Source organism: Colobus angolensis, unplaced genomic scaffold (assembly GCF_000951035.1).
Source record: "Colobus angolensis palliatus isolate OR3802 unplaced genomic scaffold, Cang.pa_1.0 Scaffold75, whole genome shotgun sequence".
NCBI classification, from domain to species: domain Eukaryota; kingdom Metazoa; phylum Chordata; class Mammalia; order Primates; family Cercopithecidae; genus Colobus; species Colobus angolensis.
Window position 1 is genome coordinate 2,192,145 of NW_012121265.1, and position 15,904 is coordinate 2,208,048.

A 15,904-nucleotide genomic window follows, 5' to 3' on the forward strand; every position below is an offset into this window, starting at 1 on the left:
CATGTCATCCAAATACACAAATATGACAGGTGCAGTGGCCATGGATTGTGGATATCCTGAGACAAGCTCAATTCAGCACCACAGGGCAAGTTGTTACACGAATATCTAAATGCTTAAAAAACTTTTATTCTTTGAAATGTGCAAGTAAATTTACATATTAAAATTAGTTCTGTTTTGCCTCACATGACTTGACTTTTGGTTTTGGAAATGGGGTCATGCTTTTTAAAGATATAATCACCCTTTGAAATATATTCTTCCCTTATGAACCTAGAAAGTTGGTAAGTAGGTTTGTTATGCTACCAATTTAGCACTGGAAGAATTTCCTAAACTAAAAATTAATGTGCAATTTAAAAAATGTCTACTATTCTCTCTTTGAGAGGAAATAAAAATCCCACCAGATGGAGTGTGCCAAATCAGAATTGGAGAAAGTGTGAGCAAGGACTACCCAGCTATGTTTATGAAGTTAAATCACAGAGCACCTTTTTATAAAATGTTTAGAAAATAAATTTTTTTTTTTCCTTGTTTTTTTGTTTCCTATTTGCTAGGCCTAAACCTCACTACTGTGGAATGAATTTTCTTACTCTTTCAAGAGCAAGAATGTTATTGAATAAAAAGTAAGATTCCTATGAAAAATGCAGAGTGTTTATGTTTTTGTTATGATAGTGGAAATACCAGATTGTGGCAGAAGATGTCAAGTAGTTAAGGCTAAAAATTCAAAGTCATATTTGATGTTGTAAAAATTGTATAGGTTTCTTTTCTCTTTCCTTCACATTTTTGAAGAACCTACCTTGTAAACATAGTGATAAAATGCCAGGAATATTAGGATTTTAAGGAAATAATAGAGCCTATTATTTAAACTACAATATAAAAGGCAATTATATTGATGAAGAGCTACATGGGCTTTGTGTGTGTGAATAAACTTGGCCTGTGTTCAGCTTCTATTTGTTCTTCTGGCATAAACACATATTGTGTGTGATTCCAGTTTAATGGGGACCCGTTTGTATGCCAAGCAGCTGCATTTTAGGACCTATTGCGTGATTTCATAGCTCTCTGAAAATTGGTTCTATTCAGAACAAGAGATAGAAGAGAAGAAGGGGGGTGATGTGGAAGGGAGGGGGAGCTTCAACACACAATCATTTCTTTTCAATTGGAGCCAGAAAGGTTGATGACAACATGACCATTGTGTTATAATGATAAGACCACTAAGGCATCTGTACCTCTCATCAAGGCTTTCACACAACAGCAGATACAATTTAATTCACTGCTCTGTCAGCAGTGCTGATACCATTATGCCGTCTGTCTCCACAGTTATAATCACTGTCCTCTGAGAAATGCAGTTGAAATGATCTTGAGCAGTCAAAGAAACTCTCAATTAAGGCTGCCACTTCCAATGTGTCAGATTGTGTCTTATGCACTTGGTACAATTTTCACTTCCAATCCTGTTTATTTACAATGTCTACCAGTAATTACGCTTAACGTGTCATTTAGTGAGGGGGGCCCCTGCCAAGCCGATTGTTGGGTGCTGCTGTACCATTGAGTGGGAGTTTCTCGAAGTCAATGCCATCAGCAGCTTTTAGGCCCTGATGGGATGCAGTAGTAATGTTGATAATGCAAGTATCGTGCTCATCAAGTCATAATTAGATGCCACTCAAATGTGCCACTTGTAATAACAGTGTTGATTCATGTTTTTCTCGGTGACTGCAACTACTAATTAGTTAAGTGGTTTTTGGTTGGCCTGCATTTGCTACAGATTATTATTACCCCTGAAAAATGTCAAGGTTAGAGATGTTTCTGGCCATTTAGTGCTGCTTTATGAATTTGAATATTAACATAATAAGAACTTTGGACAGACTTAGGAAGTAATACATTTTTGTATTTAATTTGGAGAGAAATTTTTTCCCCTGAGTTTAATCATAATTGCAGGTTAATTAAGCCTAAATGAAGCAAAAGTAATCTCTCTTTGTGTTATGTGAGCCCAGTGCTTTTTGCCTAACTTTGTTGGGTTTCACATTTGGGGTTCCTTTAATTTTTTTTTTTAGCCAAACAAATAGCAATAAGTACTGGCTATATTTAGGGTTGAGATTCTGAGAGTTTTCATTTAACTAGAAATATGGGTGGAAGGAATTGGCATTTTTCTTACTTGATCTTCAAAATATAACTCAAGTTCTAAATCACTTTATACCTGCAAATCTCAATTTACATGCACCAGCTATCAAAAAATCTAAAAAATACTATTTTTTAAGCATTGGTAAAATATCAAGTAAAATTTTATTTTTCCTCTAATGCTCCCGATAGCCTGTGATTCAGGAAGCAATTTATTAGCCTCTGCTTTATAACCATATAGTACATAAATCTTATTGCTTACACTTTTCTGCCCAAGAGCTACTTACAAAATACCAGTAACTACTTTGTAGCTAATAGAGATTAATGTTGAAGTACTTAGCCAAGATGCCACATCACTGTTCCAGTCATAAGATCAATTTAAGATTTATTTTTCTTTTACTTTTTGTTATACCCTGCTAAGAAAAAGAAGTCATGCTGTCACTCCTCTTTATTTATGAAATATTCTTTTGTTTAAATTAGCAGGTATGTCTATGGATACATATATAGTTGCATAGAAAATAGACGTAAACCTAGCTTTCTTAAAATGTACATAATAAAATGTATGTATGTAAAATGAATGTTTTTCGTTGTGTTCTTGTTTCTTTCTACATTCAAATATTAGCTCAGATTTAATCAGGGCAGCTTCTCAAAAACCTTTTTTTCAGTGATAGCTAAAGGTCTGGCTAGCCTAAGAATTGAAGTATTCTTAATCATGGGACGATGCGTGGGCTCCTGGAATAGCTGACTAATCTTTGAATGCTGAGATTTTTTTTTCCCCCTCATTCCTAGTTTCTCACATGGTCATAGAGGAAGTTAATTTCATGCAGAACCATCTTGAAATAGAGAAGACTTGTCGAGAAAGTGCTGAAGCTTTGGCAACAAAGGTGAGACTTCAAATGAAGGAATTTTACCTGAGCTTTTAAATTTCAACTTGCTTTTCTAAGCAGTGGCTTCTGTCTGCTTTTGCTTTTCTGTTTCTCTAATCGATTATCTGCTCTGATGGTGAGGGAAATGTTAAAACGTCTCAGAATCCTGGAATATGATTATGTAAATATTTGCCTTAATGCAAAGGTTATTCCAATTGTAAAAGGAGCATTTGTATGTGAGTATTTCAGCATTTGTGCTTTTTGCCTGTGAAAATGTGGAAAAAATGGTCCCAGAGTAGTGTTAAACGGAACTTTGCAAATGTCCATGCATTTGGTTAAAATGCTAACCAAGTTTAAAACTAACCTGGTGTGACATAAAAGACCAGTGAATGTCTCATATTTGAATCAGATGAAAAAGTCACCCTGAAGCCATACATTTCAGGTGATTATTTGTGAAAGCAAAGCGAGGACATGCTAAAGGTGACCCCCAGTGTTCCACTGATTGCCTCTTGCTGATGAATTTACCAAGTGTGTAATTTTCTACATTCTATCTCATCAGAAGTACATTATTATTAAAGAATGTTTTTTTATCTCTGTCTTATGTATTTTGGGTTGGGTAAAATGCATCTGAACCACTTCATCAGAAAATGGATTACAGCAATTTTCAACCAAATTTCATTAGTAATACTGGTTGTGTTTCTTTTCCCTCCCCTCCATCACCCACCTCCGAAAATTTCTTTGGATGTGACTGAAATCCTACTCCCAATAAATACATAAATAAATATAATTTGTGTGCATTAACAGTGTGCTTGCTAGAGGCATTTGCTTAATTGTTTGCATAACAACACTACATTAGAATTGATAAGATATTTAATCAGGACCTAAGAATATAAATTTGGGTATGTAACTTCTCTCCTGGTATTCGTCTGAAGAATACATAGCAATACACTTTATTTATTTATTTATTTATTTTATTTTTTGTTGAGACGGAGTCTCGCTCTGTCGCCCAGGCTGCAGTGCAGTGGCCGGATCTCAGCTCACTGCAAGCTCCGCCTCCTGAGTTTATGCCATTCTCCTGCCTCAGCCTCCTGAGTAGCTGGGACTACAGGCGCCCGCCACCACGCCCGGCTAGTTTTTTGTATTTTTTAGTAGAGACGGGGTTTCACCGTGTTAGCCAGGATGGTCTCGATCTCCTGACCTCGTGATCCGCCCGTCTCGGCCTCCCAAAGTGCTGGGATTACAGGCTTGAGCCACCGCGCCCGGCCAGCAATACACTTTAAAAACACTTTTAAAAAAAATGATAACATGAGTTTTCTCACATCATTTTTACTCTGCGGCACATTCCTGGAGTTCACTAGTCCATAATGTTGTGTGAATTCTGTTTTCATTTTTTGAATTTCTTTTTTTGGAATAAGTAGAGAAAAAGTACATTTGGAGCCTGCTAACTGCTCTGGATCTTCTAGTGTCTAAGGATACACTCTCTATTTTTTTCTTGTTATTAACAAGTATTCCTGTTGTCATAGCACATCCAGAGTGAGGATACTGGCTACCTTTCAGGATTGGCAGAGTTTCTGGAAGGCACTGGTTTGTGGGGCAGTATACACAGGTTTTGTTCCCGGTTATGTCATTTTGGGCATATGTGATTTTGGACAAGTTGGTTTTGTTCTCTGGACTATAGTACCTCATCTTAAATGACATGATGGACTAGAGTTAGGACTGGAGTTAATAATTTATTTGCATATGGCCCCCTGTAAAAAAGTTACTTTTCTGTCTTCCCTTTTATTTAATAGGTGTCTTTTGGCAAGAGAACTCACCTCTCTGAGCTACAGTTGTCTTGCTCTAAATGCCAGGATGCACCATGGTTGTTGGCTTCTTCATAATACCCCAGATCCACTGGCTCTAGATGTATGACCCAGGCATGTGTGTGTAGAAAAGCTGCCTGGTGACTGTTATATTCATTGCTGGTTATGAACCAGTGTTACCTAATCTCTAAGCTCATTTTTACAATTAAGTCTTAACAGTAGGATCCTTACTTAACACTGTTTGTTGCCTGTTCTTTAAAAAGCCTTTTTTAAAATGGACATATAGTTTATTTTTGAAGATGTAGTATGAACTCATGGGGCCTAGAATAAAAAACCAAAAAATGGATTAAATCAAATACTATAAATGTGCTTGTTTGTTGTAAAAGAGTGCTTTGAATGCAAAATGTGGAAACTTCATTATACGTGTTTCCAATAAATGATAATAGCACATTCTGATTTAAGTATCAATTGTTATTTTTGAAAGTAGACTTGCAAAACTGCTCATTTTTTCTGAGAGCCAAGTTCTGTGAATTCTTACTTTTCTACATTATTGCCATCAAATTAATAACAAATGGAATGTTTAATTCTTATGATGCAGTTTGACCTCATAATTTTCTTTTTTTTTCTTTTTGAAATGGAGTCCTGCTCTGTTGCCCAGGCTGGATGGAGTACAGTGGTGCCATCTTGGCTCACTGCAACCTCCGCCTCCTGGATTCAAGCAATTCTCCTGCCTCAGCCTCCCGAATAGCTGAGATTACAGGCACCTGCCATTACACCCAGTTAATTTCTGTGTTTGTAGTAGAGACGGTGTTCCACTGTGTTGACCAGCCTGGTCTCAAACTCCTGATTTCAGGTGATCTGCCCGCCTCAGCCTCACAAAGTGCTGGGATTACAGGTGTGAGCCACTGTGCCCAGTTCCTCATAATTTTCTTAGAACCAAGTATGGATACTTTGCTTTGCTAAAATGTGTGGATAAAATTGATAAATGTACACCAGTTATTTAAGTCATACGATCCAAAGCCATTAAACTTGCTTGTGTTGTACCTTTAAATAGTCACAAACTATGGGTAATATAAAAACTCTGCTTACATTTGAATAGAATAGTAAGTTCTGTTACTGTAGGATTTTAAATGATATATTTTTGGCCAAGCGCGGTGGCTCACGCCTGTAATCCCAGCACTTTGGGAGGCTGAGGTGGGCGGATCACCTCAGGTCAGGAGATGAAGACAATCTTGGCCAACATGGCAAAACCCCATCTCTACTAAAAACACAAAAATTAGCTGGGCATGGTGGCGTGTGCCTGTAATCCCAGCTACTTGGGAGGCTGAGGCAGGAGAATCACGTGAAGGGAGTTGGAGGTTGCAGTGAGCCGAGATCACGCCACTTCACTCCTGCTTGGCGACAGAGAGACGCCATCTCAAGAAAAGAAAAAAAAAGATATATGTTTGCCTTAAACATAGAGGGATTCCCAACAACAAGTAGCATGCCATTAACCTGTAGCTTGGCAAATAGCTACAATGAAATTGCTTAGCCAAAATCTGTAAATTCAGAATTCTCAAAAATGTCTAAATAGTATACACATAAGACCTCATGTCTAGGCTGGGTGTGGTGGCTCACGCCTGTAATCCCAGTGCTTTGAAAGGACAAGGTGGGAGGATCACTTGAGTTCAGGAGTTTGAGAGTTTGAGGCTGTAGTGAGCTGTGATCATACCACTGCACTCCAACCTGGGTGACAGAGCAAGAACCAAACTCCAAAAAAAAAAAAAGACCTCATATATATATATCTTATATTTCTTCTTTCAAAATGTAAAAATGGTGTTTCAGAGAAGACTTACGAAATTTTCTGGTTGGCTTTTTTTTCCTTAAACTGGTGACTTTGTTAAATAGAGTAATTGTATTACAGACAAACTGATGGATTTTGGTGCCTGGTTTGATAGAAGCATGAAACGCTTTTGAGGGCGGAACTGTGTTAACTGTGATGTTACTAAGGTATTATTGTAGTGGTTGTCTAAGAAGTAATATATTAAGCACTAGATGGCAGAAACTGATAGTTCCATGAGTATCCTGGAGGAAGAAGAAAATGCATAAATGAATACCTTGATTGAAGAAAACTAGCTGGGATAAATGATTTCCAAAGGATAGTTAGACACAAACTAAACCTCTTTTCTTACTTTTAATAGCTAACACTGAAGTTTTATTATGTGGCAGTTACTATATTAAATATTTTATATATAATGTCTCATTTAATCATCCTATTGTGGGATAGAAACTATCTTAATTCTTAGTTTATTGATGAGAAAACTGAAATGTAAGGATTAGGTTAGTTGTAAAGGCAGAGATGGAATTTTATTGCAGAGCTGGGTTGGATACTAAAGCAGTGCATTTCTCAATGATTCTTTGTGTTGACATACATTAGAATCACCTGGGAAACCGAAAAAGTGCTATGCTGGGCTCCACTGCCAGATATTTTGGTATGGTATAGAGCCTAAGCAGCGTTTTTTTTTTTTTTTTTTTTTTTCCTTTTTTCCCCTAGACAGTTTCGCTCTGTCACCCAGGCTGGAGTGCAATGGCATGATACTGGCTCACTGCAACCTCCGCCTCCTGGGTTCAAGCGATTCTCCTGCCTCAGCCTCTCGAGTAGCTGGGACTACAACTGCCTGCCACCACACCCAGCTAATTTTTTGTATTTTTTTTTTTTTTAGTAGAGATTGGATTTCACCGTGTTAGCCAGGATGGTCTCGATCTCCTGACTTGCTGATCTGCCCACCTCGGCCTCCCAAAGTGCTGGGATTACAGGCACCACACCCGACCAAACGAGAACTCTTTTAATAGAGATAGTAGAAGAGATAGTAGAAACAACATCTTGAACTAGTTTAAACAAGAAAAGAAAATGATATAGGAATCTGTTAGAAATATCAGAGAATTCCATAGAATCTCTGAGTCAGGAGCAGTTTAGGAATGGACTGGAGTTTGGGGCTTGAGTCTGGTGGGAAACCCTTTCTCCATTGCTTTTCTCTTCCTTTCTCTACACATCAGCTTCAGTTTTAGCTTTTCTAAAAACTACCTTCCTCTTTTCCTTGATTCTGTAGTAGAATGTGGTTACCAGCAGCTCCTGTCCAGACACATGGAAAGAAACTCATTGCTCTGTTCTAGCCTCTAAATTTCTAGAGAGGGGATCTGATTGGTCACACTTGGGTCATGTGCTTAATCCCTGGGCTAATTCACTGTGACCAAAGGGATGGGGTATGCTTGGGAGAGCATGGCGCTCCCATTGAAATCATGTGGAACAATGAGGAGTGGTAATGTCCAGAAAAGAGGAGATGTTAGGTAAACAGACATTTAAAAGGTGTTCACAGCACCACAGCAAGCAGAAGATTTGCTTGAAATAAAGTGCCTTTTTAAAGACTATTAATGACTATAAATCAAAATTTTATTTAATCTGTACTGGTATTTTATCTTAGTTCCCTATATTTCTCATCAGTTACAACTAGCATTTCCACTTGCTGCTGGCTGTAATCCAGGCATCAGGTCTTGGTTAAAGAAATAAATTTAATATAAAACCTTATTTAATGAATCTGCTAATTGTTATGTCCTGCTGTGAGTGTTGATGAATATGTAAGACAAAAATATACTTAATTTGTCTATTGTTTAAAAACCCAAGGTACTCATTTGGCTGCTGTTAAAATAACTGTTTTTATATTTTGTCTTAGCTAAATAAAGAAAATAAAACATTGAAAAGAATCAGCATGTTGTACATGGCCAAGCTGGGGCCAGATGTAATAACTGAAGAGATAAACATTGATGATGAAGATTCAACTACAGACACAGACGGTGCCGCCGAGACTTGTGTCTCAGTTCAGTGTCAGAAGCAAATTAAAGGTAGAACTCTTTGCTTAATTGTTGAGCATATTTTGTACCCCATTAGGATAGTGCTTCTGAACCCTGACTGCACATCAGAATCATGTGGGAAGCTTTAAAAATACTGATGCCTGGGCAGAGCATGGTGGCTCACACCTGTAATCCCAGCACTTTGGGAGGCCAAGGTGGGTGGATCACCTGAGGTCAGGAGCTGGAGACCAACTTGGCGAACCTGGTAAAACCCCGTCTCTACTAAAAAATACAAAAATTAGCTGGGCACGGTGGCGGGTGCCTGTTATCCTAGCTACTTGGGAGGCTGAGTCAGGAGAATCACTTGAACCTGGGAGGTGGAGGTTGCAGTGAGCCAAGATTGTGCCGTTGCACCCAGCCTGGGCAACAGAGTGAGACTCCATCTCAAAAAAACAACAACAAAAAAACAAAAAAAAACTGATGTCTTTTGCTACACCATAGGCCAATTAAATCCGAATTTTGGATGGTGTAGGACCCAGGCGTCAGTATTTTGAAAGCTTCTCACATCATTTATTTAAATCTCCAAATCACCATAGGGTATATAACAATTGTGCTTTATGAGTTACTTTCTTGTTTGGAATTAGGCACTTCTGAAAGTGTCGTCTCAATGGAAACAGCCAGTTATACTATAACCTTAAGGATATGTACCATGTGTCAAGATATTTTTGTTAAATGAAAGAAAGAATGAATAAAAATATATTTAGCCAACACCCCTTTTTGTTGGTTAACAGGTAATGTTGTAAGGCAAGATCATATGATACATCTGTTAAATTCTCATTCATTTTATTCATACACATGTTTATTTAAAGATGTAGAAAAGCAGTTCTGGCTCAATAACTATTGGAACATTTTAATTTAGTATACAGGTCAAAAGCAATATTCATTTATTTGTTTGGTAGATAAAATTTCAACTGGAAGTACAAAGAAGAAAGGATGTTACAGACACCATCTTTATCTGACTCTTCAGCCCCTCAAGCTAAGACAAAATAGAATTCATGTTGGTAGGGAGGGAGAGGAATTTTAAAGGAGTTCCCTTTGTTCATCATTCGCCTTTCTGTTCGAGCTTGAACAATTTGGTTTCATGTTCTTCTTTCTGGATTAGCCAGCCAATGGAGAAAGTGATTTAGAAATAAGTCTCTGATAACTTCTTCAAGCTGAGTTTATGTAAAAAGTTTGATTTAATTTACAGATAACCACATAACATGTTTCTTATTGCATTTGGAAAACAGTAAGAAATTAAAGGCAGTTAAAATCTAAGTGGCAAAACAGTAGGCCGGAATATAAATTTGAGTAGTCTGTGCTAATCTATGTGTATTTTCAAACATTTGAGTGACGGAAGTAACTTTAACACCAGAAGATTTTGCACTTACAGTTGATAATATTCTCATTCTAGTAACACATTTTTCATTGAATCCTAATGATAAAACTATGAAATAAATTTAAAAACAAAACATCCATGACTCTAGAGAGAAAATTACGAGAATTAACCCTTCTTTCAAATGGTTATATTTTGAATCAGTTCAAATAATGTCTAAGGACTATACATTGGCAACAAGTCAGGATCTTTTACTTTTAATCAAAATATGCAAATTATTAACTGCCCAATTGTTTATATTGTTTTGTGATAAGAGCCCGTGGCATTATGAAATAAAAAAGAAATAAATACTATACCTTAATTTGTTTTGCTGAAAACTTAAAAAATCTTACTTCCAAAATGCCAGATAGTTTTCTAGAATGTGGTTTTGATAGAATGCAAAGAAAACATGATCTAGTACATTTAATGTAGTGAGGTTGCCTGATATAAAATTGTTAATATCCATGGCTATATGGGGGAGGGGCCACGCAAATGAGATTCTCATTGTCCTTTGGTTCTTCATTTCCTTTTAATTGTTAAATAATCTTGACCATAAGCTGCACATGGACTGGCATTTTCAATTCTTTTGACCAGATTGATGTCTTCTTTTAAAAATAAGTTTATTTATATATTTTTTTCTTTAAAAATGCAGAACTTCGAGATCAAATTGTATCTGTTCAGGAGGAAAAGAAGATATTAGCCATTGAGCTGGAAAACCTCAAGAGCAAACTCGTAGAAGTAATTGAAGAAGTATGTATCTCAGGCCTGAAAGGCAAGGGCTTTAGCATTTTCAAGGTGTTTGGGGATTTGCTAAGTTAAGAACTTAGTATTATAAGCCAATTTCTAACATGAGAACCATGTACCAATTTTAATCTTCTCTCCTCAATTTCAGACATAGAAAAAGGTAGAGGAAATAAGATCGTGAAGATTCATGTACCCACTACCTGGCTTAATAAATAAAACTCTGAAATAGTATGGACATGTTTCCTGTTGTTCCCCCAGGTTTTGCTATGTAAGGCAAATAGTAGCTACTACTTCAAGTCATATATTTTAGTGCTGCTGGTAGAGAAAGAAGAGCATGTTTTGCCTTTCCAGTGAATGACTGGTTCAGTTGGGAAGGACTGTCCCTCAGTGCTTCTCCAACACAGGCATTTATGATAGGTGATAGGATACGTTCAAGTGGTTGCTTGCAGAATCTTTCTTTTCTGGTGTTTTGTTTTGTTTGAGACAAGACCTAACTCTGTCACACTCGGGCTGGAGTGCAGTGGTACGATCACAGCCCACTGCAGCCTCAACCTCCCAGGCTCAAATGATCCTCCTGCCTCAGCCTCCCAAATAGCTGAGACTACAGGCATGCGTCACCACGCGTGCCTAATTTTTAAAAAGTTTTTATAGAGATATGGGTTCCTGTATTTCCCAGGCTTACCTTGAACTCCTGGACTTGAATGATCTTCCCATCTTGGCCTCCCAAAGTGCTGGGAACACAAATGCAAGCCGCTGCACCTGGCCTCTTTCTCCTTTTGAACTGTCTTTAAGAACAAGACCTCTACAATTGCCTTTTATTTGCACGAGGCTTCAAGGATTTGCCTTCACAGTCTTGATTCTTGATTTAATTTGTGTCAGTGGTTCTTAGATTCTGTAGCCCAGCGCTTCCCAACTGATGTGCTACTGCACCTTGATAAAGTGGCTTATGAGCATGCCAACGTATTGATCCTGTCAGTGAGCAGCCTCATCCAGTTACCTCAGTTCGCATACACATACTGTCATTTGCTTGGAAGCCATGATGTAAAAACGGTTGGGAAGCAGTGTCCGCCAACTTCCCAGTCTGAGCTTCTTTTATTATTGTGGCAAAACATTGTAATGAATGGGAAGAAGGATGATGATATTTTGGAAAGGGCCTTACTGTTAGACAGTGTGTACCAGTTACTAATTTAAACCAAAACCAAAAATAAAGCCTACACTAAAAGAACCAGTTCATAGATTATCTGGAGGTGCTGATGGATTCAAAGCCACTTTCAGGACCATTATCTTTGTTTCTCAGTGTGCTCTGTTCCTCAGTTGTGATTATTTACTGATGATTCTCTCCCTTCCCACATAGAGGTGTTATTGGAAGACAGTGCAACAATTATTTTTATTATGACTGTTTCAGACATCTGAAAAGGCATAATGAACAAAATAATGGGGCTGAGTTCAATGGCTCACGCCTGTAATCCCAGCACTTTGGGAGGCCGAGGCAGGAGGATCACTTGAGCCCGGGAGTTGGAGACCAGCAAGACCTTGTCTCTCAAAAATATTTTTACAAATATTAGCCAGGCATAGTGTCATGTGCCTGTAGTCCCAGCTACTCAGAGGGCTGAGGTGGGAGGATTGCCTGAGCCCAGGAGTTTGAGGCTGCAATGAGCTATGATTGTATTACCACCCTCCAGCCTGAGTGACAGAGTGAGACTCTGTGTCTAAAAAAAATTATTTTTAATGAACATCCATATACCTGCTACCTAACTTAATTCACAGAATATTAGCACAGTGATGAAAGCCCTGGTATAACTCTTCCTAGTTGCATAATCCTTGCTTCCTGCCCAGTTTCCCTAAACAGCTATTATTCTGAACTTGGTGTTTATCATGTCAGTGCATATATTTACATGTTCACTACAATACATAGTATTTTGAGTGTTTTTAAATATTGTGAACATGCCTGCTTTCTAAATTCAATATAATGTATTTGAGATTTGTCTTCTATCTTGCTATATGTAGCTTTTCTTTATGTTCTTTAAAAAAAAACCTTTTCTATAGTATTCTCTTTTCATTTATAGACATCAACAGTTATTTCAGAAATTTAAATTTTTGTAGGAGTATTTATATGTATTTTCTTTAAGCCGAGAGTCATCAAAGTTCAAAGGCTTCCTTTATTTTAAAAGTTCATGTTTGTCTTACTTAAGTCAAAAGTAATCAACATTAAAAATGAATACCAAAATTGAGTATCAAATCTTGACTAAATGATTCTTGTATTTTCTGGGTGATCTTTAGTTGGATTTTGCATTAAAAATACGAATCATGGCTGGGTATGGTGGCTCACGCCTGTAATCCCAGCACTTCGGGAGGCTGAAGCAAGAGGATTGCTTGAGCCCAGGAGTTCAAGACCAGCCTAGGCAACATAGGAGACCCCATCTCTATATTCTTTTCTTTTTTTTACTTTAAAAAAAATATGTATCATTTACATTGGATGGCTAGCATACTGTCATGTTTAGGGGCCAATGCCAACTGGAATATATCAATAAGTTCTGTACCAGGTACACATCCTAACTTAAATAGCTATCCTTGAAGCTTTAAAGAAGAGCTTTAATAAAAAGTCTTAACACATTGAAACCAATTTCTGCTTTAAATTGTAACTTCATGTTGAAAGTTGAACAGCAATTGAGTATCACACATTGCCATATGTCCTGTTTTACAATTTTTGGTGTTTTCTCCCCTCAAAAATCTCACATTTTTAGGTAAATAAAGTTAAACAAGAAAAGGCTGTTTTAAATTCAGAAGTTCTTGAACAGAGAAAAGTCTTAGAAAAATGCAATAGAGGTAAGTCTGTCCAATCTTTTTTTCTGAAATGCATATGCAGTTTGTTCTGTTTGCATATATTGTGTGTCATTTTACTCCTATGCCTAAGTATGATTGTAAATAAAATCTCCTATATTGTGTTTTTCTAGCAGTGATGTCTCTCCCATTCCTATTATTTTATTACCCAACTTAGAGTCTGGGAACATCTAAAAGTGATTTCGCTTGAGGAACAAGGAACCCACTCATTTTGAAACCTCTGAACAGAAATACTATTTCTGTCTTACATATATCCAGGGATCATGGCCTTTTTAGCTATCCCCTCAGCATTTATATATTTGGTAGGTTATTTAGTAAATCTCAATCCAGAAGAGGTTAGGCTGTCTACATAAAACATGTAACATTATGTGATGAAATTGAAAATTAAGAGGATGTGGAAAATGGGACAAAGGAAAGTGAGAGTTAGATTGATATACAAAGTGCATACTTGTTCTGAGGTCTTGCACATTTCCTGCCTGTCTGTTTGAAATCTGGCTCTGAGCTGTCTGGCAGTCAGTGCAATAAGAGATTGATTATCATTTAAATGAATCACATGCAAATGAACCTAATGATCAGGAAAAGGAGACCTGGTCTCCTGGTGAGAGGGAAATGTCTCCAGTGGCTATATCCAGAGAAAACTTCGTGTACTTTGGTCAACAGTGACTTTATCCACCTAGTTATAAAATGTAGCATCAACTCTCATGAGGGCTGTTTCATGTGTCTCCCAGTTTAAAACAAGGAAATGATGCCAAAGTGTGGTTCTGCAAAAGTAATTCTGGGAAGTGGTAGGAAGAACTTAATATACTTTCTGTTCTCTCTTTTTCCCTCAGCCACTCTCTTTCCTTGTTTAGAAGCTGCAACACTAACAGGAAGCCTTTGCGACCCAGGGCCTTCCCTATTGTTGTTGGTGGTAGCTGTCAATCTTTTTATCATTAATCAACTGGGATTTTTTTCATAAATAAAGGACCTTGTAGTTAAATGTGGGCAATATGCTGGATTGTAACATTTCTTGAAGTCTTTCTGTATTTAAAGATATAAATGGTGTAGAATTTTCAGTCTTGATTCACTGTGTTAGGAAAAGGGTTCTGCAAGGGTTAATCATGTAGCTCTTGCCTTCAGAGAGCCCTCTGTCTAGAAAGAGAGAGAAATTATGTAAATACATACCTGACTAGGACCAACCTGATTTTTTTCAGATTCCAAGTCAGAAGGGCCAGGACACGTGAAAATTCCCTTTTTATTATAGTGTTCTAGAAGTAGAAAAGAGAGTCAATTATCTTGCCAGGGCTTCAGATAGTCACAGTGTTCTTTGTTTTCTTCATGAAATTTCTTTTTTAAATACGCTTGAAAATCATTTAGCTCTCAGGGACCTGTAATTCACGCCAAAAATCACCACTCATATTGCTCTACTTACTAGTCTTTCATCTGAGGAGGCTGTAGATTTACAGAGTACAGAGTTTGAAATTCTATGTCATTACACAGCAAACCAGTCCTTAGTCAGTTAGGACTGAGGTGCCCTGGCGGAACAGTGTGTGAAGGCAGCTGTTAAGAGAGCCTTTTGAAAGATTGTGTTGGTATGACTCAGCTCAGGGTGGAGGCGCCTCAACAGAAGTGGATGGACAGTGTGCTGTCTGCCTAGCTTGTGCCTGATATCTAACGGCGTCATCACTCCTTCTGTCCTGTCATTATCACTATTTAACAAAATAAGCCACTGAATGTTGAAAATAGCAAAGAATTTATGTGACTTTTATTTGACAGGATCTTCTTTTTGAAGCTTTCTGTCTTGCAGTAACTCTTTGGTACAAAGCTCTGATTCTCTGGGTCTGAATGGATCTAAGGCTGTTTCTCTCCTTTGTAAATATGGAGAACACTTAAAAATAACTTAGATGTCCAGGCGCTGTGGCTCACACCTGTAATCCCAGCAGTTTGGGAGGCTGAGGCGAGTGGATTACTTGAGATCAGGAGTTTGAGACCAGCCTGACCAACATGGTAAAACCTCGTCTCTACTAAAATACAAAAATTAGCTGGATGTGGTGGCAGGCACCTGTCTGTAACCCCAGATACTCGGGAGGCTGAGGCAGGAGAATCGCTTGAACCTAGGAGGCGGAGGTTGCAGTGAACTGAAATTGCACCACTGCACTCCAGCCTGGGCGACAGATGTAGCGAGACTTTGTCTCTCAAAAATACATAAATAAATAAATAAATAATACATATTATATATATAAAGTATTATATAAACTTAATATGTATCAGAAAAGCCAAGAGTAAATAATTATGTCATACTGGAAAAGCATATTTCTCCCAGGCCT

General features: G+C 37.7%; 1 protein-coding gene across 5 annotated transcripts in view; it reads left to right on the forward strand.

The window, feature by feature from the left end:
- KIAA1598 (KIAA1598 ortholog) overlaps window positions 1-15,904 on the forward strand; it is a 121,759-nt gene that overhangs the window by 42,477 nt on the left and 63,378 nt on the right. For all 5 annotated transcript variants that reach the window (XM_011927812.1, XM_011927816.1, XM_011927815.1 and 2 more), the window contains 4 exons: window positions 2,893-2,987; window positions 8,482-8,650; window positions 10,666-10,763; window positions 13,502-13,583. In XM_011927812.1, coding sequence (XP_011783202.1) covers window positions 2,893-2,987; window positions 8,482-8,650; window positions 10,666-10,763; window positions 13,502-13,583 — 444 coding nt within the window. The remainder of the gene's footprint in view (window positions 1-2,892; window positions 2,988-8,481; window positions 8,651-10,665; window positions 10,764-13,501; window positions 13,584-15,904) is intronic.